The 23,357-nt window shown below is 47.6% G+C and overlaps 1 protein-coding gene across 3 annotated transcripts in view; it reads right to left on the bottom strand.

Moving 5' to 3' along the window:
• LOC148474673 (uncharacterized) overlaps window positions 1–23,357 on the bottom strand; it is a 202,278-nt gene that overhangs the window by 163,897 nt on the left and 15,024 nt on the right. For 2 of the 3 annotated variants that reach the window (XM_088458273.1, XM_088458272.1), the window contains exons 4-5: window positions 8,519–8,568; window positions 1,684–1,715 (exon numbers count right to left, since the gene is read on the bottom strand). In XM_088458273.1, coding sequence (XP_088314399.1) covers window positions 1,684–1,715; window positions 8,519–8,568 — 82 coding nt within the window. The remainder of the gene's footprint in view (window positions 1–1,683; window positions 1,716–8,518; window positions 8,569–23,357) is intronic. The other variant, XM_088458274.1, reaches the window with a different exon arrangement.

Genomic DNA, 23,357 nt, shown 5'->3' with positions numbered 1-23,357 from the left:
CACTGGCAGCATGGCATGATGTACTGTGTGTAGTATGCAATAAGCTTTATGGCTAGTTCTGCAGGACGCTAGCAGAGAAATACTGACTTATACCGGGATCTGGGCAGAAGATATATACGGCACAGAGGCACAATGGTCAACATTGAAGACACGCATTGGAGTCATGTTAGATACGTGACAAGGGCCCTATCTGTGTGGAGTTTGTATGTTGCATATGTATGTGGGTTTCTCCCCACTCTTCATAAACATACGGGTAGGTTACAGACTAGGGGCCTGATTCAGCACGGAGTAATCGACACGCAAAGCTGCTGCTATAATATGCTAATTTCTGCCATCGCTCAGCCAGCATAGACACGCCCACTCTGCTTTCTCACATTCGCAAGACCTCGCAGTCCTGCGCAAACATCAGTAACATCGGAGACCATCGGCCCGTCACACACAATCACAGCAGCTCTGACCCGGTGCAGTAATTGCAGGTCTCGTCGCACGCAGTGAGTATTCAGGCTGCGTAGGCAATCACAGCGGCTAATTTCTGCACGCCTAGGAAACGCTCCCCCATCACCACCCCCAAATGCTCATGGCCTGTCACTCACTCTGCAATGGATTCCTGTCTGTGTGTGAATTTGCAGTGAGATCGCCGTACACAACAATTGGACGATCTGTTGGAAAAGCAGAAATACGCAGATACATATATATTCTTTCAGCAACACAAATCTATTCCTGCGTGTATTACTCTCTTTTCCTGCGCTGCGAGGAGCCTGACCTCGCAGACTCATCGCAGAGTGATTAACAGGAAGTGAGCGTTTGGGAGGTGTTGATGGGGGCGTGGTCTGCGAAAGGAGGCATGTCAGTGCATTTCAGCGCTGTTACCAGGGCGTGCATAAATTAGCCACTGCGATGGCATATGAGGATAGCAATAAGGTCTGACCTTGTGTAATTGTGCGTGAGGCTCCGATGTTACCGATGTTATCGCAGACTTGCAGGGTATTACGCATGTGAGAAAGGGGAAGTGGGCGTCTGTATGTTGGTTGTGACGGCATTTAGCTTGCAAACATTAGCATATTTCTCAGTGCACCTGCGTGCGCAGTTGCTGCTGTGATTGCAATAGTGACCCGTGATGAATGAGCCCCACAGTACGTACAAACACTAATTAGAAGCATAAACAGATAAAGGGTATAATTTATGAGCAGTGAAAGGAGGGAGGAGAGAACGAGGCTCGGGGGGGCCGGTACCTGTGTATGACGTATTGGATGACTGATATCCTGCACTAGGGGGTCACACATTTCCCTACCGCTGTTGCTATGACCAATCTTATTATGATGTAAGTCTGCATTGGCAAATATATTATATACAGTATATACATGTGTGTACAGTATGTGTACGATTACTCGGTCTATAAGTAAAATGATTGTCACTTATTATAGGATCTGTATTAGGTCAGTGCTCTTCATTACAAGTAACGTTTCTAAGTAATCCAGCACTAGCAGCGTTATCACTATGTACGCAGTTGCGATCCGTGCTGAATGAGCCCCTTCGTGTATGTGTGCACTCCATTAGGGCAGGATCTGATGTGCGAGACGATGATCCTGTGTACAGCGCTGTGTAATATGGGGGCGTTATATGTACAATGGTAATAACAAGAACAACATGAACAGTCACAGGAGCTCTGTCCCATTACGTTACCCAATCTGTCTGCACAATCCTCCATAACGCAGCTTCAGGGAGAGACGACATTTATATTACTCATCGTTATTGTACAAATATAGTCATTGGCTGATACCGGCAAACGCAGGATTTCTACAGCGGGGTTTCCAAATACTCGATTTTACAGTGAGTGTGGCCAGTCCATGAACAGGGAATAATTACCACTTATCCAGCTGTTCTATGTTACATACATAGTGTATTGTGTGTCATATAATGGGTTACTGTGATCACTGGTCCTGTATATGCTGGATATATGTGTCATACATAGTGTATTGTGTGTCATAATTCCAGCATATACAGGACCATGGATCACAGTAACCCATTATATGTGTCATACATAGTGTATTGTGTCATAATTCCAGTATATACAGGTCCAGTGATCACAGTAACCATTATATGTGTCATACATAGTGTATTGTGTGTCATAATTCCAGCATATACAGGACCATGGATCACAGTAACCCATTATATGTGTCATACATAGTGTATTGTGTCATAATTCCAGCATATACAGGACCATTATATGTGTCATACATAGTGTATTGTGTGTCATAATTTCAGTATATACAGGTCCAGTGATCACAGTAACCATTATATGTGTCATACATAGTGTATTGTGTATCATAATTCCAGCATATACAGGACCATGGATCACAGTAACCCATTATATGTGTCATACATAGTGTATTGTGTATCATAATTCCAGCATATACAGGACCAGTGATCACAGTAACCCATTATATGTGTCATACATAGTGTATTGTGTGTCATAATTCCAGCATATACAGGACCATGGATCACAGTAACCCATTATATGTGTCATACATAGTGTATTGTGTATCATAATTCCAGTATATACAGGTCCAGTGATCACAGTAACCCATTATATGTGTCATACATAGTGTATTGTGTATCATAATTCCAGTATATACAGGTCCAGTGATCACAGTAACCCATTATATGTGTCATACATAGTGTATTGTGTGTCATAATTCCGGCATATACAGGACCAGTGATCACAGTAACCCATTATATGTGTCATACATAGTGTATTGTGTGTCATAATTCCGGCATATACAGGACCAGTGATCACAGTAACCATTATATGTGTCATACATAGTGTATTGTGTGTCATAATTCCAGCATATACAGGACCAGTGATCACAGTAACCCATTATATGTGTCATACATAGTGTATTGTGTGTCATAATTCCGGCATATACAGGACCAGCGATCACAGTAACCCATTATATGTGTCATACATAGTGTATTGTGTGTCATAATTCCGGCATATACAGGACCAGTGATCACAGTAACCCATTATATGTGTCATACATAGTGTATTGTGTGTCATAATTCCGGCATATACAGGACCAGCGATCACAGTAACCATTAGATGCGGCAGTAGGGTCCATCGTGCCTGAGCTGAATGTTATTATATTAGATTTGGGCTCCATTCCAAGAACATGCAGCACTAATAAAATTCTGTTATATTAGTATTTCTATTGTGGTAATGGTGTAGGCTGGGGAGTGGGGTGTCCAGGCAGACGGAAACCCCCCCTAAGTTTGCCTATGGGTGACTAACGATGACATCATGTTTACATAGGTTACTAGTGATGTCAAAGAGTAAGAAGCATAAACATGTATTTCCTGCCACATCGCTGTTACCACCATCCCCCCACACCTAACACCTTCTCTGCTTCATTCCCTACTAGCCCATCACCCACCCAGACATTACACTGGGCACCCTAAAAAAGAAACGTTTCCCTCCAGCAGCCTCTGTTCTTCTGTAGTGCAGAGTAAAGCCGTCTGTAAGAACCTGTGACAGACATTAGGCTGATATCAGCAACCACTATTGTGTACTGCTGTGACATCTTTGCCTGGGGGAGACCTTGTTGGTGCAGTATAACCACCTTGTGTCTTGTTACTGTGCTCAGTCCTTACCATAGTGTATGACCTGTGACATGAGACTGGCTGCCACAACCTCACCTTTGTAGCAGAGTTTGGCTGTTCCTCACCCAGTTTTAAGCCTCCTACACAGCTGTTTCTGTATCCGTTAATGACTGTGTTACATCCTACATATGAAAATGATGATCACTGTCACCTGTTTGGTATGATGGTTATTCATACACCTGACTGTAATCCTACAACAAAATCCCTGACTGTGTGCAAGTGTACCCAGGAGAACTGATGCTGTTCTGAAGGCAAAGTGTGGTCACAGCAAATATGGATTTAGATTTCTCTTAAATTCATTCACTTTATTTTTATTAATATACAAAATACAAACTAATAACACTTCTATGTGTGACAGCATTCTTACTCTGCAGCATTATCTCCTCACCTGCCTAATACTTTTACACAGTATTTTATGTATGTATGTATGTGTATATATATATATATATATATATATATATATAATCCACAGTGTACAGAGGCGGCACTCAGAGGCTTCAGTATAATGTGGAAAAGACCCACTTCAGGGTAACTTTATTGTGACATACAGGTCGACGTTTCGGGGACCGTATACCCTTTTTCAAGACAACATAAGGGGATATGGTCCCTGAAACGTCGACCTGTATGTCACCATAAAGTTACCCTGAAGTGGGTCTTTTTCACATTATACTGAAGCCTCTGAGCGCCGATTCTGTACGCTGCGTATTATCTGTGGGGGAGCAATAGCCCTTAGGAGGGCACCGGAGCCTGTTGAAGTTTATGGACTGTTGAGTGCCGGGACTTCTCTATATCTATATCCAGAGATTTTATGTATATTATACATATACAGTCAGGTGCATAAATATTGGGACATTGACAGAATTTTCAGATTTTGGCCTCTATTCACCACCACAATGACTTTGACATGAAACAAGCAAGATGTGCTTTACCTGCAGACTTTCAGATTTAATTTGAGGGTAATTACATCCAAATCGGGTGAACGGTGTAGGAATTACAACGGTTTCTATATGTGCCTCCCACTTTAAGGGGCCAAAAGTAATGGGACTATCAACTGAAAAGCTATTTCATGGACAGGTGTGGGCTATTCCCTCGTTATTTCATTATCTATAAGCAGGTAAAAGGTCTGGAGTTGATTCTAGGTGTGACATTTGCATTTGGAATCAGTTGCTGTCAACTCTCAATATGAGATCCAAAGAGCTGTCACTATCAGTGAAGCAAGCCATCATTAGGCTGAAAAATCAAAACAAACCCATCAGAGAGATAGCAAAAACATTAGGTGTGGCCAAATCAACTGTTTGGAACATTCTTAAAAAGAAAGAACACACAGGAGAGCTCAGCAACACCAAAAGACCCGGAAGACCACGGAAAACAACTGTGGTGGATGACAGAAGAATTATTTCCCTGGTGAAGAAAAACCCCTTCACAACAGTTGTCCAAATCAAGAACACTCTCCAGGAGGTAGGTGTATATGTGTCAAAGTCAACAATCAAGAGAAGACTTCACAAGAGTGAATATAGAGGGTTCACCACAAGATGCAAACCATTGGTGAGCCACAAAAACAGGAAGACCAGATTAGAGTTTTCCAAACAACATCTAAAAAAGCCATTACAGTTCTGGAACAACATCCTATGGACAGATGAGACAAAGATCAACTTGTACCACAGTGATGGGAAGAGAAGAGTATGGAGAAGGAAAGGAACTGCTCATGATCCAAAACATACCACCTCATCAGTGAAGCATGGTGGTGGTAGTGTCATGGCGTGGGCATGTATGGCTGCCAATGGAACTGGTTCCCTTGTATTTATTGATGATGTGACTGCTGACAAAAGCAGCAGAATGAATTCTGAAGTGTTTCGGGCAATATTATATGCTCATATTCAGTCAAATACTTCAGAACTCATTGGACGGCGCTTCACAGTGCAGATGGACAATGACCCGAAGCATACTGCAAAAGCAACCAAAGAGTTTTTTAAGGCTAAAAAGTGGAATGTTATGCAATGGCCAAGTCAATCCCCTGACCTGAATCTGATTGAGCATGCATTTCACTTGATGAAGACAAAACTGAAGGGAAAATACCCCAAGAACAAGCAGGAACTGAAGACATTTGCAGTAGAGGCCTGGCAGAGCATCACCAGGGATGAAACCCAGCGTCTGGTGATGTCTATGCGTTCCAGACTTCAGGCTGTAATTGCCTGCAAAGGATTTGCAACAAAGTATTAAAAAGTGAAAGTTAGATTTAGGATTGTTTAGTTTGTCCCATTACTTTTGGCCCCTTAAAAAGTGGGAGGCACATATAGAAACCGTTGTAATTCCTACACCGTTCACCTGATTAGGATTTAATTACCCTCAAATTAAATCTGCAAGTCTGCAGTTAAAGCCCATCTTGTTTGTTTCATTTCAAAGCCATTGTGGTGGTGAATAGAGGCCAAAATATGAAAATTCTGTCACTGTCCCAATATTTATGCACCTGACTGTATATATAAACATTCCACATGGTTCGGCTCTCCCTATAGTACAATAGAAGCACCCCGGGTGCCTGTACAAATAACAACATAGAACCTCCACTAGGTGCAGTACTCCAGCTTCAAATAAGCTCTCGCACAGCAAAGGGTAATTGGCAACGTATCAGTGCCCATGTATTTATGTATTTGTGGCACTTTCGTCCTGACATAGGCACTGAAACGTGGCCAATCACCCTTTGCTGTGCGAGAACTTTTTTGAAACTGGAGTACTGCACCTTGTGGAGGTTGTATATATATTCCTGCCTCCATCCCATGTATAATATAAATATATATATATATATATATATATATTCCATAGACAAAAAACCTTACGGTTTCACATGTCCCATGAAGGATGCTTAGACGTAATCTGAAAATTCACAAAACCTACTGAATTTTGGCCACTCAAACCTAAAAAGGCAATGCAATTACGATCATTAGGGCTTAAGGCTAAAGCCTTAATGGACGTGTTCCTTGCATAATACAGATATGGTATGCCATCACAGCCTGTGGTTAACTGCAGATTCAGCACTCTCACAGAATGAGATTGCTGTCACTCACAAAATGGTGGAGCTGCTAATTCACAGAATTGTGTGCTCATTGGAATACACACATGCAGTCTATGCAACTGAGGTCTGAGCAGAAAGGCATGGACAGGGGGAAGATTAAGCAGTAGAGATGGGGGGAAACCAAAGTAATTCAGATGGGTGGAAAACAGTGGTGTAACCGTAAGTTTTTTTTCTCTATGGAATTTCATTATTTTTTAAAAATGTATTAACTCTCAGGCTTTGGAGGAACAAACTGTGCCACCTACAGGGGAGAAGGGCAACAAAATTGTACATTAGCGCAGGTGGAAGAGGGGCCGGCACACAGGAGGTGGTTTGGGACATGCAGAGTGAGAGTCGGCTGCAGGGGCGGGTTGTAGGTGTGCGGGTTAGTGACAGCAGCGAAAGTGCAGAGCAGTAGCAGCAGCGGGCGACAGAGGGCTCACCGGTACTGGGCATGCACCTCAGAAAATAAAATCAATAAGGCACAGATGCACGGATCCATCAGTGAGATCCATCTATATATCTGTGGCTCGTATTCCTGTAAGGACAGAGGGCCTGATTCAGAGCCGCTCGTAAGAAGCCGCTCGTTCGCTCCGAGCGATGTTCGCACATCTGCGCATGCGTATGGGTCGTAATGCACATGCGCCAACCAGTCAGTGCGGTCAGAAATTGTGTGCTCGCAAAATAGCGAATACCTGCTAATTTGAGTGACAGAATGAGGCGTTTGTGGGTGGTAACAGGGGAAGGTGCTTGAAAACGGGGAGTGGAGATCCGAACGCAGGCGTGCCAAAAGGTAAAAACGGGCGTTTTAAGGGTGTGCATAATTAACAAAGCAGCGTCATCGACCACGTCACTTGGTTGTTTCTTAGTCTGAACTGTTCGCATGATTGCGGTAGGAAAATCCAACCACAAGCACTGCGAGCAGTTCAGACGCCTTTCGATGTACTCGATTAATCAAATAAATAGCGGAGATGACGTAGGATGCGAGCGGCCAGGGGGCGTCTTTACAAAATAGCGAGCGCATGTTTCGTTCGCTCACTCAGACATAGAGGCGTCAACAGACCGCAAAGAGCGAGCGCTCAATTTAAATAGCCGGCCCCTTTTTCTGAATGAGCAAGTGCAAATAGCGTCCGGCTCTGAATCAGGCCCAGAATCAGCTTATTCAAAGGAAAAGGAAGAACAATCTCCTGAATGCTTTGAGGGTTCATTCCCAATTTGTGCCTCTCACAGCTTTGTGGGATATTAATCATTCTTATGGCTCTGGCCTGGCCACAGAGCGTGTGATACATAGACAGGGAGGGTCTCTGTCTTGGTGGATTCTACAAATGCACATGGTACATAGATATGGAAGGTCCATTTTAGTGGCGTCTTCTACGATTCGGCCCGTATCAGCTCACATTGGCTGACTTTAAAAACATGGCTGCTGGAGCCATGATACTTTGAGCCAAGGGCTTGTCTGAGAAGACCATTCCAAATGTGCTTCAGGCCACAGACCTGATTTCTGCAAAAAACTACGAAATAGTTTGGAACACATATCTCAGGATCTCCAGCTAACGTCCCGTTATCTACCACTACTTTCCTCAGCCAAACATTACACTGCTAGCACCAGCAGCGGTTACCCAGAACCCGGCAACAGCCAGCCCCGGTAACCCGGCACCAGCCAGCCCCGGTAACCCGGCACCAGCCATAGTAACCTGGCACCAGCTCCAGAACCCGGCACCAGCCCCAGAACATAAGAGCCAATCTCTGGCCATTTGAAGGAATAAACACCCTACAATAGATTGCAATTTTTCAGAATAAGTCATCACAAACCTTGAGAAGTCCACATCCAGATCACCGAGCTCATCCTCATCTTCCTCCTCCTGACAAGCAGAGGGAACAAATGGAAAAGTAGAGTTTGGAAAAACAAGTAAAAGGACATAAAGTACATTATAAGGGGACAAATGAACCAATCTCAGAGGTTAAAATGTAATAAATTACATGCAACACTGAGCACTGCCCACTTTATACCACACCCCACTATATACAGTCCTCTATACCACCCCCCATTATACACCGTCCTCTATACCACCCCCCATTATACACCGTCCTCTATACCACCCTCCATTATACAGCGTTCTCTACACCACCTTCCATTATACACCGTCCTCTATACCACCCTCCATTATACAGCGTTCTCTACACCACCTCCCATTATACACCGTCCTCTATACCTCCCTCCTCTATACCACCCCCCATCATACACCGTCCTCTATACCACCCCCCATCATACACCGTCCTCTATACCACCCCCCCATCATACACCGTCCTCTATACCACCCCCCCATCATACACCGTCCTCTATACCACCCCCCATTATACACCGTCCTCTATACCACCCCCCATTATACACCGTCCTCTATACCACCCCCCATTATACACCGTCCTCTATACCACCCCCCATTATACACCGTCCTCTATACCACCCCCCATTATACACCGTCCTCTATACCACCCCCCATTATACACCGTCCTCTATACCTCCCCCCATTATACACCGTCCTCTATACCTCCCCCCATTATACACCGTCCTCTATACCTCCCCCCATTATACACCGTCCTCTATACCTCCCCCCATTATACACCGTCCTCTATACCACCCCCCATTATACACCGTCCTCTATACCTCCCCCCATTATACACCGTCCTCTATACCACCCCCCATTATACACCGTCCTCTATACCTCCCCCCATTATACACCGTCCTCTATACCACCCCCCATTATACACCATCCTCTATACCACCCCCCATTATACACCGTCCTCTATACCACCTCCCATTATACACCATCCTCTATACCTCCCCCCATTATACACCGTCCTCTATACCTCCCCCCATTATACACCGTCCTCTATACCACCCCCATTATACACCATCCTCTATACCACCACCCATTATACACCGTCCTCTACACCACCCCCCATTATACACCGTTCATTATACACCGTCCTCTATACCACCCCCATTATACACCGTTCATTTAACCACCCCCCATTATACACCATCCTCTATACCACCCCCCATTATACACCGTCCTCTATACCACCTCCCATTATACACCGTTCATTATACCACCCCCCATTATACACCGTCCTCTACACCACCCCCCATTATACACCGTCCTCTATACCACCCCCCATTATACACCATCCTCTATACCACCACCCATTATACACCGTCCTCTACACCACCCCCCATTATACACCGTTCATTATACACCGTCCTCTATACCACCCCCATTATACACCGTTCATTTAACCACCCCCCATTATACACCATCCTCTATACCACCCCCCATTATACACCGTCCTCTATACCACCTCCCATTATACACCGTTCATTATACCACCCCCCATTATACACCGTCCTCTACACCACCCCCCATTATACACCGTCCTCTATACCACCCCCCATTATACACCGTCCTCTATACCACCTCCCATTATACACCGTTCATTATACCACCCCCATTATACACCGTCCTCTACACCCCCCCATTATACACCGTCCTCTATACCTCCCCCCATTAAACACCGTCCTCTATACCTCCCCCCATTAAACACCGTCCTCTATACTACCCCCATTATACACCGTCCTCTATAACACCTCCCCCCATTATACACCGTCCTCTATACCACCCCCCATTATACACCGTCCTCTATACCACCCCCCATTATACACCGTCCTCTATACCACCCCCCATTATACACCGTCCTCTATACTACCTCCCATTATACATCGTCCTCTACACCACCCCCCATTATACACCGTCCTCTATACCACCCCCATTATACACCGTCCTCTTAACCACCTCCCATTATACACCGTCCTCTATACCACCCCCCATTATACACCGTCCTCTATACCACCCCCCATTATACACCGTCCTCTATACCACCCCCCATTATACACCGTCCTCTATACCACCCCCCATTATACACCATCCTCTATACCTCCCCCCATTATACACCGTCCTCTATACCTCCCCCCATTATACACCGTCCTCTATACCTCCCCCCATTATACACCGTCCTCTATACCTCCCCCCATTATACACCGTCCTCTATACCTCCCCCCATTATACACCGTCCTCTATACCACCCCCCATTATACACCGTCCTCTATACCACCCCCATTATACACCTCCCATTATACACCGTCTTCTTAACCACCTCCCATTATACACCGTCCTCTATACCACCCCCTATTATACACCGTCCTCTATACCACCCCCCATTATACACCATCCTCTATACCACCCCCCATTATACACCGTCCTCTATACCACCTCCCATTATACACCATCCTCTATACCTCCCCCCATTATACACCGTCCTCTATACCTCCCCCCATTATACACCGTCCTCTATACCACCCCCATTATACACCATCCTCTATACCACCACCCATTATACACCGTTCTCTACACCACCCCCCATTATACACCGTTCATTAAACCACCCCCATTATACACCGTCCTCTATACCACCCCCATTATACACCGTTCATTATACCACCCCCCATTATACACCATCCTCTATACCACCCCCCATTATACACCGTCCTCTATACCACCTCCCATTATACACCGTTCATTATACCACCCCCCATTATACACCGTCCTCTACACCACCCCCCATTATACACCGTCCTCTATACCACCCCCCATTATACACCGTCCTCTATATCAACCCCCATTATACACCTCCCATTATACACCGTCCTCTATACCACCTCCCATTATACACCGTTCATTATACCACCCCCATTATACACCGTCCTCTACACCCCCCCCCATTATACACCGTCCTCTATACCTCCCCCCATTAAACACCGTCCTCTATACCTCCCCCCATTAAACACCGTCCTCTATACTACCCCCATTATACACCGTCCTCTATACCACCTCCCATTATACACCGTCCTCTATACCACCCCCCATTATACACCGTCCTCTATACCACCCCCCATTATACACCGCCCTCTATACCACCCCCCATTATACACCGTCCTCTATACCACCCCCCATTATACACCGTCCTCTATACTACCTCCCATTATACATCGTCCTCTACACCACCCCCCATTATACACCGTCCTCTATACCACCCCCATTATACACCTCCCATTATACACCGTCCTCTTAACCACCTCCCATTATACACCGTCCTCTATACCACCCCCTATTATACACCGTCCTCTACACCACCCCTCATTATACACCGTCCTCTATACCACCCCCATTATACACCGTCCTCTATACCACCCCCATTATACACCGTCCTCTATACCACCTCCCATTATACACCGTCCTCTACACCACCCCCCATTATACACCGTCCTCTACACCACCCCCCATTATACACCATCCTCTATACCACCCCCCATTATACACCGTCCTCTATAGCACCTCCCATTATACACCAGTCCACTACACCACCCCCCATTATACACCGTCCTCTATAGCACCTCTCATTATACACCGTCCTCTATACCACCCCCCATTATACACCGTCCTCTATATCAACCCCCATTATACACCTCCCATTATACACCGTCCTCTACACCACCCCCCGTTATACACCATCCTCTATACCACCCCCCATTATACACCGTCCTCTATAGCACCTCCCATTATACACCAGTCCTCTACACCACCCCCCATTATACACCGTCCTCTATAGCACCTCTCATTATACACCGTCCTCTATACCACCCCCCATTATACACCGTCCTCTATATCAACCCCCATTATACACCTCCCATTATACACCGTCCTCTATACCACCCCCATTATACTCCGTCCTCAATACCGCCACCATTATACACCATAATCTATACCACCCCCCATTATACATCGTCCTCTATACCACCATTATACACCATTCATTATACCACCCCCATTATACACCAGTCCTCTATACCACCTCCACTATACACCGTCCCTTATACCACCCCCCATTATACACCGTCCTCTATAGCACCCCCCATTATACACCGTCCTCTATACCACCCCCCATTATACACCGTCCTCTATATCAACCCCCATTATACACCTCCCATTATACACCGTCCTCTATACCACCCCCATTATACACCGTTCATTATACCACCCCCATTATACACCAGTCCTCTATACCACCTCCACTATACACCGTCCTCTATACCACCCCCCATTATACACCGTCCTCTATAGCACCCCCCATTATACACCGTCCTCTATACCACCCCCCATTATACACCGTCCTCTATATCAACCCCCATTATACACCTCCCATTATACACCGTCCTCTATACCACCCCCATTATACACCGTTCATTATACCACCCCCATTATACACCAGTCCTCTATACCACCCCCATTATACACCGTCCTCTATAGCACCTCTCATTATACACCGTCCTCTATACCACCCCCCATTATACACCGTCCTCTATATCAACCCCCATTATACACCTCCCATTATACACCGTCCTCTATACCACCCCCATTATACACCGTTCATTATACCACCCCCATTATACACCAGTCCTCTATACCACCCCCATTATACACCATCATCTATACCACCTCCCATTATACACCGTTCATTATACCACCCCCATTATACACCGTCCTCTACACCCCCCCCCATTATACACCGTCCTCTATACCTCCCCCCATTAAACACCGTCCTCTATACCACCTCCCATTATACACCACCCCCCATTATACACTGTCCTCTATACCACCCCCCATTATATACCGTACTCTATACCACCTCCCACTATACACCGTACTCATTACCACCCCCCATTATACACCGTCCTCTATACTACCTCCCATTATACATCGTCCTCTACACCACCCCCCCATTATACACCGTACTCTATACCACCCTCCACTATACACCGTCCTCTATACCACCCTCCAGTATACACCGTCCTCTATAGCACCCCCCATTATACACCGTCCTCTGTAGCACCCCCCATTATACACCGTCCTCTATAGCACCCCCCATTATACACCGTCCTCTACACCACCCCCCATTATACACCGTCCTCTACACCACCCCCCATTATACACCGTCCTCTACACCACCCCCCATTATACACCATCCTCTATACCACCCCCCATTATACACCGTCCTCTATACCACCCCCCATCATACACCGTCCTCTATAACACTCCCCATTATACACCGTCCTCCATACCACCCCCCATTACACACCATCCTCTATACCACCCCCATTATACACCGTCCTCTATACCTCCCCATTATACACCGTCCTCTATACCTCCCCCCATTATACACCGTCCTCTATACCAACCCCCATTATACACCGTCCTCTATACCACCCCCCATTATACACCGTCCTCTATACCTCCCCCCATTATACACCGTCCTCTACACCACCCCTCATTATACACCGTCCTCTACACCACCCCCCATTATACACCGTTCATTATACCACCCCCATTATACACCGTCCTCTATACCACCCCCATTATACACCGTTCATTATACCACCCCCCATTATACACCATCCTCTATACCACCCCCCATTATACACCGTCCTCTATACCACCTCCCATTATACACCGTTCATTATACCACCCCCCATTATACACCGTCCTCTACACCACCCCCCATTATACACCGTCCTCTATACCACCCCCCATTATACACCGTCCTCTATATCAACCCCCATTATACACCTCCCATTATACACCGTCCTCTATACCACCTCCCATTATACACCGTTCATTATACCACCCCCATTATACACCGTCCTCTACACCACCCCCCATTATACACCGTCCTCTATATCAACCCCCATTATACACCTCCCATTATACACCGTCCTCTATATCAACCCCCATTATACACCGTCCTCTATACCACCCCCCATTATACACCGTCCTCTACACCACCCCCCATTATACACCGTCCTCTATAGCACCTCTCATTATACACCGTCCTCTATACCACCCCCCATTATACACCGTCCTCTATATCAACCCCCATTATACACCTCCCATTATACACCGTCCTCTATACCACCCCCATTATACTCCATCCTCAATACCGCCACCATTATACACCATCCTCTATACCACCCCCCATTATACACCGTCCTCTATACCACCCCCCATTATACACCGTCCTCTATACCTCCCCATTATACACCGTCCTCTATACCAACCCCCATTATACACCGTCCTCTATACCACCCCCATTATACACCGTCCTCTATACCACCCCCCATTATACAACGTCCTCTATACCACCTCCCATTATACACCATCCTCTATACCACCACCTCACACCTCACCATCCATTGTACACTGTCCTCTATACCACCACCTCACACCCCACCTTCCATTGTACTGTCCTCTATACCACCACCTCACACCCTACCTTCCATTGTACACGGTCCTCTATACCACCACCTCACACCTCACCATCCATTGTACACCGTCCTCTATACCGCCACCTCACACCTCACCTTCCATTGTACACTGTCCTCTATACCACCACCTCACCTTCCATTGTACATTGTCCTCTATACCACCACCCCACCTTCCATTGTACACTGTCCTCTATACCACCACCTCATACCTCACCTTCCATTGTACACTGTCCTCTATACCGCCACCTCACCTTCCATTGTACACTGTCCTCTATACCGCCACCTCACACCTCACCTTCCATTGTACACTGTCCTCTATACCACCACCTCACACCTCACCATCCATTGTACACTGTCCTCTATACCACCACCTCTTCCTCACCTTCCATTGTGCACTGTCCTCTATACCACCACCTCGCACCTCACCATCCATTGTACACTGTCCTCTATACCGCCACCTCACACCTCACCTTCCATTGTACACTGTCCTCTATACCACCACCTCACCATCCATTGTACACTATCCTCTATACCACCACCTCACACCCCACCTTCCATTGTACACTGTCCTCTATACCACCACCTCACACCCCACCTTCCATTGTACACTGTCCTCTATACCACCACCTCACACCTCACCATCCATTGTACACCGCCCTCTATACCGCCACCTCACCATCCATTGTACACCGTCCTCTATACCACCACCTCACACCTCACCTTCCATTGTACACTGTCCTCTATACCACCACCTCACACCTCACCTTCCATTGTACACCGTCATCTATACCACCACCTCACACCCTACCTTCCATTGTACACGGTCCTCTATACCACCACCTCACACCTCACCATCCATTGTACACCGTCCTCTATACCGCCACCTCACACCTCACCTTCCATTGTACACTGTCCTCTATACCACCACCTCTTCCTCACCTTCCATTGTACACTGTCCTCTATACCACCACCTCGCACCTCACCATCCATTGTACACTGTCCTCTATACCACCACCCCACCTTCCATTGTACACTGTCCTCTATACCACCACCTCATACCTCACCTTCCATTGTACACTGTCCTCTATACCTCCACCTCACACCCCACCTTCCATTATACACTGTCCTCTATACCACCACCTCACACCTCCCCTTCCATTGTACACTGTCCTCTATACCGCCACCTCACACCTCACCTTCCATTGTACACTGTCCTCTATACCACCACCCCACCTTCCATTGTACACTGTCCTCTATACCACCACCTCACACCCCACCTTCCATTGTATACTGTCCTCTATACCACCACCTCATACCCCGCCTTCCATTGTACACCGTCCTCTATACCACCACCTCACATTCCATTGTACACCGTCCTCTATACCACCACCCCACCTTCCATTGTACACTGTCCTCTATACCACCACCTCATACCTCACCTTCCATTGTACACTGTCCTCTATACCACCACCTCACCATCCATTGTACACTGTCCTCTATACCGCCACCTCACCTTCCATTGTACACTGTCCTCTATACCGCCACCTCATCTTCCATTGTACACTGTCCTCTATACCACCACCTCACACCTCACCATCCATTATACACCGTCCCTCTATACCACCACCTCACACCTCACCATCCATTGTACACTATCCTCTATACCACCACCTCACACCCCACCTTCCATTGTACACTGTCCTCTATACCACCACCTCACACCCCACCTTCCATTGTACACTGTCCTCTATACCACCACCTCACACCTCACCATCCATTAAACACCGTCCCTCTATACCACCACCTCACACCTCACCATCCATTGTACACTATCCTCTATACCACCACCTCACACCCCACCTTCCATTGTACACTGTCCTCTATACCACCACCTCACACCCCACCTTCCATTGTACACTGTCCTCTATACCACCACCTCACACCCCACCTTAGATTGTACACTGTCCTCTATACCACCACCTCACACCTCACCATCCATTGTACACCGCCCTCTATACCGCCACCTCACACCTCACCATCCATTGTACACCGTCCTCTATACCACCACCTCACACCTCACCTTCCATTGTACACTGTCCTCTATACCACCACCTCACACCTCACCTTCCATTGTACACCGTCATCTATACCACCACCTCACACCCCACCTTCCATTGTACACTGTCCTCTATACCACCACCTCACACCTCCCCTTCCATTGTACACTGTCCTCTATACCGCCACCTCACACCTCACCTTCCATTGTACACTGTCCTCTATACCACCACCCCACCTTCCATTGTACACTGTCCTCTATACCACCACCTCATTCCTCACCTTCCATTGTACACTGTCCTCTATACCTCCACCTCACACCCCACCTTCCATTGTACACTGTCCTCTATACCACCACCTCACACCCCTCCTTCCATTGTACACCGTCCTCTATACCACCACCTCACACCCCACCTTCCATTGTACAACGTCCTCTATACCACCACCTCACACCCCACCTTAGATTGTACACTGTCCTCTATACCACCACCTCACACCCCACCTTCCATTGTACACTGTCCTCTATACCACCACCTCACACTCACACCCCACCTTCCATTGTACACTGTCCTCTATACCACCACCTCACACCTCCCCTTCCATTGTACACTGTCCTCTATACCGCCACCTCACACCTCACCTTCCATTGTACACTGTCCTCTATACCACCACCTCATACCTCACCTTCCATTGTACACTGTCCTCTATACCACCACCTCACACCTCCCCTTCCATTGTACACTGTCCTCTATACCGCCACCTCACACCTCACCTTCCATTGTACACTGTCCTCTATACCACCACCTCATACCTCCCCTTCCATTGTACACTGTCCTCTATACCGCCACCTCACACCTCACCTTCCATTGTACACTGTCCTCTATACCACCACCCCACCTTCCATTGTACACTGTCCTCTAAACCACCACCTCATACCTCACCTTCCATTGTACACTGTCCTCTATACCTCCACCTCACACCCCACCTTCCATTGTACACTGTCCTCTATACCACCACCTCACACCTCACCTTCCATTGTACAACGTCCTCTATACCACCACCTCACACCCCACCTTAGATTGTACACTGTCCTCTATACCACCACCTCACACTCACACCCCACCTTCCATTGTACACTGTCCTCTATACCACCACCTCACACCTCCCCTTCCATTGTACACTGTCCTCTATACCGCCACCTCACACCTCACCTTCCATTGTACACTGTCCTCTATACCACCACCTCATACCTCACCTTCCATTGTACACTGTCCTCTATACCACCACCTCACACCCCCACCTTCCATTGTACACTGTCCTCTATACCACCACCTCACACCCCGCCTTCCATTGTACACCGTCCTCTATACCACCACCTCACATTCCATTGTACACCGTCCTCTATACCACCACCCCACCTTCCATTGTACACTGTCCTCTATACCACCACCTCATACCTCACCTTCCATTGTACACTGTCCTCTATACCACCACCTCACCATCCATTGTACACTGTCCTCTATACCGCCACCTCACCTTCCATTGTACACTGTCCTCTATACCGCCACCTCACACCTCACCTTCCATTGTACACTGTCCTCTATACCACCACCTCACACCTCACCATCCATTGTACACTGTCCTCTATACCACCACCTCATACCTCACCTTCCATTGTACACTGTCCTCTATACCACCACCTCGCACCTCACCATCCATTGTACACTGTCCTCTATACCGCCACCTCACACCTCACCTTCCATTGTACACTGTCCTCTATACCACCCCCATTATACACCGTCCTCTATACCTCCCCATTATACACCGTCCTCTATACCTCCCCCCATTATACACCGTCCTCTATACCAACCCCCATTATACACCGTCCTCTATACCACCCCCCATTATACACCGTCCTCTATACCTCCCCCCATTATACACCGTCCTCTACACCACCCCTCATTATACACCGTCCTCTACACCACCCCCCATTATACACCGTTCATTATACCACCCCCATTATACACCGTCCTCTATACCACCCCCATTATACACCGTTCATTATACCACCCCCCATTATACACCATCCTCTATACCACCCCCCATTATACACCGTCCTCTATACCACCTCCCATTATACACCGTTCATTATACCACCCCCCATTATACACCGTCCTCTACACCACCCCCCATTATACACCGTCCTCTATACCACCCCCCATTATACACCGTCCTCTATATCAACCCCCATTATACACCTCCCATTATACACCGTCCTCTATACCACCTCCCATTATACACCGTTCATTATACCACCCCCATTATACACCGTCCTCTACACCACCCCCCATTATACACCGTCCTCTATATCAACCCCCATTATACACCTCCCATTATACACCGTCCTCTATATCAACCCCCATTATACACCGTCCTCTATACCACCCCCCATTATACACCGTCCTCTATACCACCCCCCATTATACACCGTCCTCTATACTACCTCCCATTATACACCGTCCTCTATACCACCACCCATTATACACCGTCCTCTATACCACCCCCCATTATACACCGTCCTCTATACCACCCCCCATTATACACCGTCCTCTATACCACCCCCCATTATACACCGTCCTCTATACCACCATTATACACCATTCATTATACCACCCCCATTATACACCAGTCCTCTATACCACCTCCACTATACACCGTCCTCTATAGCACCCCCCATTATACACCGTCCTCTATAGCACCCCCCATTATACACCGTCCTCTATACCACCCCCCATTATACACCGTCCTCTATATCAACCCCCATTATACACCGTCCTCTATACCACCCCCCATTATACACCGTCCTCTATACCACCCCCCATTATACACCGTCCTCTATACTACCTCCCATTATACACCAGTCCTCTACACCACCCCCCATTATACACCGTCCTCTATAGCACCTCTCATTATACACCGTCCTCTATACCACCCCCCATTATACACCGTCCTCTATATCAACCCCCATTATACACCTCCCATTATACACCGTCCTCTATACCACCCCCATTATACTCCATCCTCAATACCGCCACCATTATACACCATCCTCTATACCACCCCCCATTATACACCGTCCTCTATACCACCCCCCATTATACACCGTCCTCTATACCTCCCCATTATACACCGTCCTCTATACCAACCCCCATTATACACCGTCCTCTATACCACCCCCATTATACACCGTCCTCTATACCACCCCCCATTATACAACGTCCTCTATACCACCTCCCATTATACACCATCCTCTATACCACCACCTCACACCTCACCATCCATTGTACACTGTCCTCTATACCACCACCTCACACCCCACCTTCCATTGTACTGTCCTCTATACCACCACCTCACACCCTACCTTCCATTGTACACGGTCCTCTATACCACCACCTCACACCTCACCATCCATTGTACACCGTCCTCTATACCGCCACCTCACACCTCACCTTCCATTGTACACTGTCCTCTATACCACCACCTCACCTTCCATTGTACATTGTCCTCTATACCACCACCCCACCTTCCATTGTACACTGTCCTCTATACCACCACCTCATACCTCACCTTCCATTGTACACTGTCCTCTATACCGCCACCTCACCTTCCATTGTACACTGTCCTCTATACCGCCACCTCACACCTCACCTTCCATTGTACACTGTCCTCTATACCACCACCTCACACCTCACCATCCATTGTACACTGTCCTCTATACCACCACCTCTTCCTCACCTTCCATTGTACACTGTCCTCTATACCACCACCTCGCACCTCACCATCCATTGTACACTGTCCTCTATACCGCCACCTCACACCTCACCTTCCATTGTACACTGTCCTCTATACCACCACCTCACCATCCATTGTACACTATCCTCTATACCACCACCTCACACCCCACCTTCCATTGTACACTGTCCTCTATACCACCACCTCACACCCCACCTTCCATTGTACACTGTCCTCTATACCACCACCTCACACCTCACCATCCATTGTACACCGCCCTCTATACCGCCACCTCACACCTCACCATCCATTGTACACCGTCCTCTATACCACCACCTCACACCTCACCTTCCATTGTACACTGTCCTCTATACCACCACCTCACACCTCACCTTCCATTGTACACCGTCATCTATACCACCACCTCACACCCTACCTTCCATTGTACACGGTCCTCTATACCACCACCTCACACCTCACCATCCATTGTACACCGTCCTCTATACCGCCACCTCACACCTCACCTTCCATTGTACACTGTCCTCTATACCACCACCTCTTCCTCACCTTCCATTGTACACTGTCCTCTATACCACCACCTCGCACCTCACCATCCATTGTACACTGTCCTCTATACCACCACCCCACCTTCCATTGTACACTGTCCTCTATACCACCACCTCATACCTCACCTTCCATTGTACACTGTCCTCTATACCTCCACCTCACACCCCACCTTCCATTATACACTGTCCTCTATACCACCACCTCACACCTCCCCTTCCATTGTACACTGTCCTCTATACCGCCACCTCACACCTCACCTTCCATTGTACACTGTCCTCTATACCACCACCCCACCTTCCATTGTACACTGTCCTCTATACCACCACCTCACACCCCACCTTCCATTGTATACTGTCCTCTATACCACCACCTCATACCCCGCCTTCCATTGTACACCGTCCTCTATACCACCACCTCACATTCCATTGTACACCGTCCTCTATACCACCACCCCACCTTCCATTGTACACTGTCCTCTATACCACCACCTCATACCTCACCTTCCATTGTACACTGTCCTCTATACCACCACCTCACCATCCATTGTACACTGTCCTCTATACCGCCACCTCACCTTCCATTGTACACTGTCCTCTATACCGCCACCTCATCTTCCATTGTACACTGTCCTCTATACCACCACCTCACACCTCACCATCCATTATACACCGTCCCTCTATACCACCACCTCACACCTCACCATCCATTGTACACTATCCTCTATACCACCACCTCACACCCCACCTTCCATTGTACACTGTCCTCTATACCACCACCTCACACCCCACCTTCCATTGTACACTGTCCTCTATACCACCACCTCACACCTCACCATCCATTAAACACCGTCCCTCTATACCACCACCTCACACCTCACCATCCATTGTACACTATCCTCTATACCACCACCTCACACCCCACCTTCCATTGTACACTGTCCTCTATACCACCACCTCACACCCCACCTTCCATTGTACACTGTCCTCTATACCACCACCTCACACCCCACCTTAGATTGTACACTGTCCTCTATACCACCACCTCACACCTCACCATCCATTGTACACCGCCCTCTATACCGCCACCTCACACCTCACCATCCATTGTACACCGTCCTCTATACCACCACCTCACACCTCACCTTCCATTGTACACTGTCCTCTATACCACCACCTCACACCTCACCTTCCATTGTACACCGTCATCTATACCACCACCTCACACCCCACCTTCCATTGTACACTGTCCTCTATACCACCACCTCACACCTCCCCTTCCATTGTACACTGTCCTCTATACCGCCACCTCACACCTCACCTTCCATTGTACACTGTCCTCTATACCACCACCCCACCTTCCATTGTACACTGTCCTCTATACCACCACCTCATTCCTCACCTTCCATTGTACACTGTCCTCTATACCTCCACCTCACACCCCACCTTCCATTGTACACTGTCCTCTATACCACCACCTCACACCCCTCCTTCCATTGTACACCGTCCTCTATACCACCACCTCACACCCCACCTTCCATTGTACAACGTCCTCTATACCACCACCTCACACCCCACCTTAGATTGTACACTGTCCTCTATACCACCACCTCACACCCCACCTTCCATTGTACACTGTCCTCTATACCACCACCTCACACTCACACCCCACCTTCCATTGTACACTGTCCTCTATACCACCACCTCACACCTCCCCTTCCATTGTACACTGTCCTCTATACCGCCACCTCACACCTCACCTTCCATTGTACACTGTCCTCTATACCACCACCTCATACCTCACCTT

This window comes from Taudactylus pleione, unplaced genomic scaffold, assembly GCF_031769625.1.
Source record: "Taudactylus pleione unplaced genomic scaffold, aTauple2 ptg000821l, whole genome shotgun sequence".
NCBI classification, from domain to species: domain Eukaryota; kingdom Metazoa; phylum Chordata; class Amphibia; order Anura; family Myobatrachidae; genus Taudactylus; species Taudactylus pleione.
The sequence above is the reverse complement of the archived record's forward strand: the minus strand, read 5'-3'. Positions and strand labels throughout refer to the sequence as shown.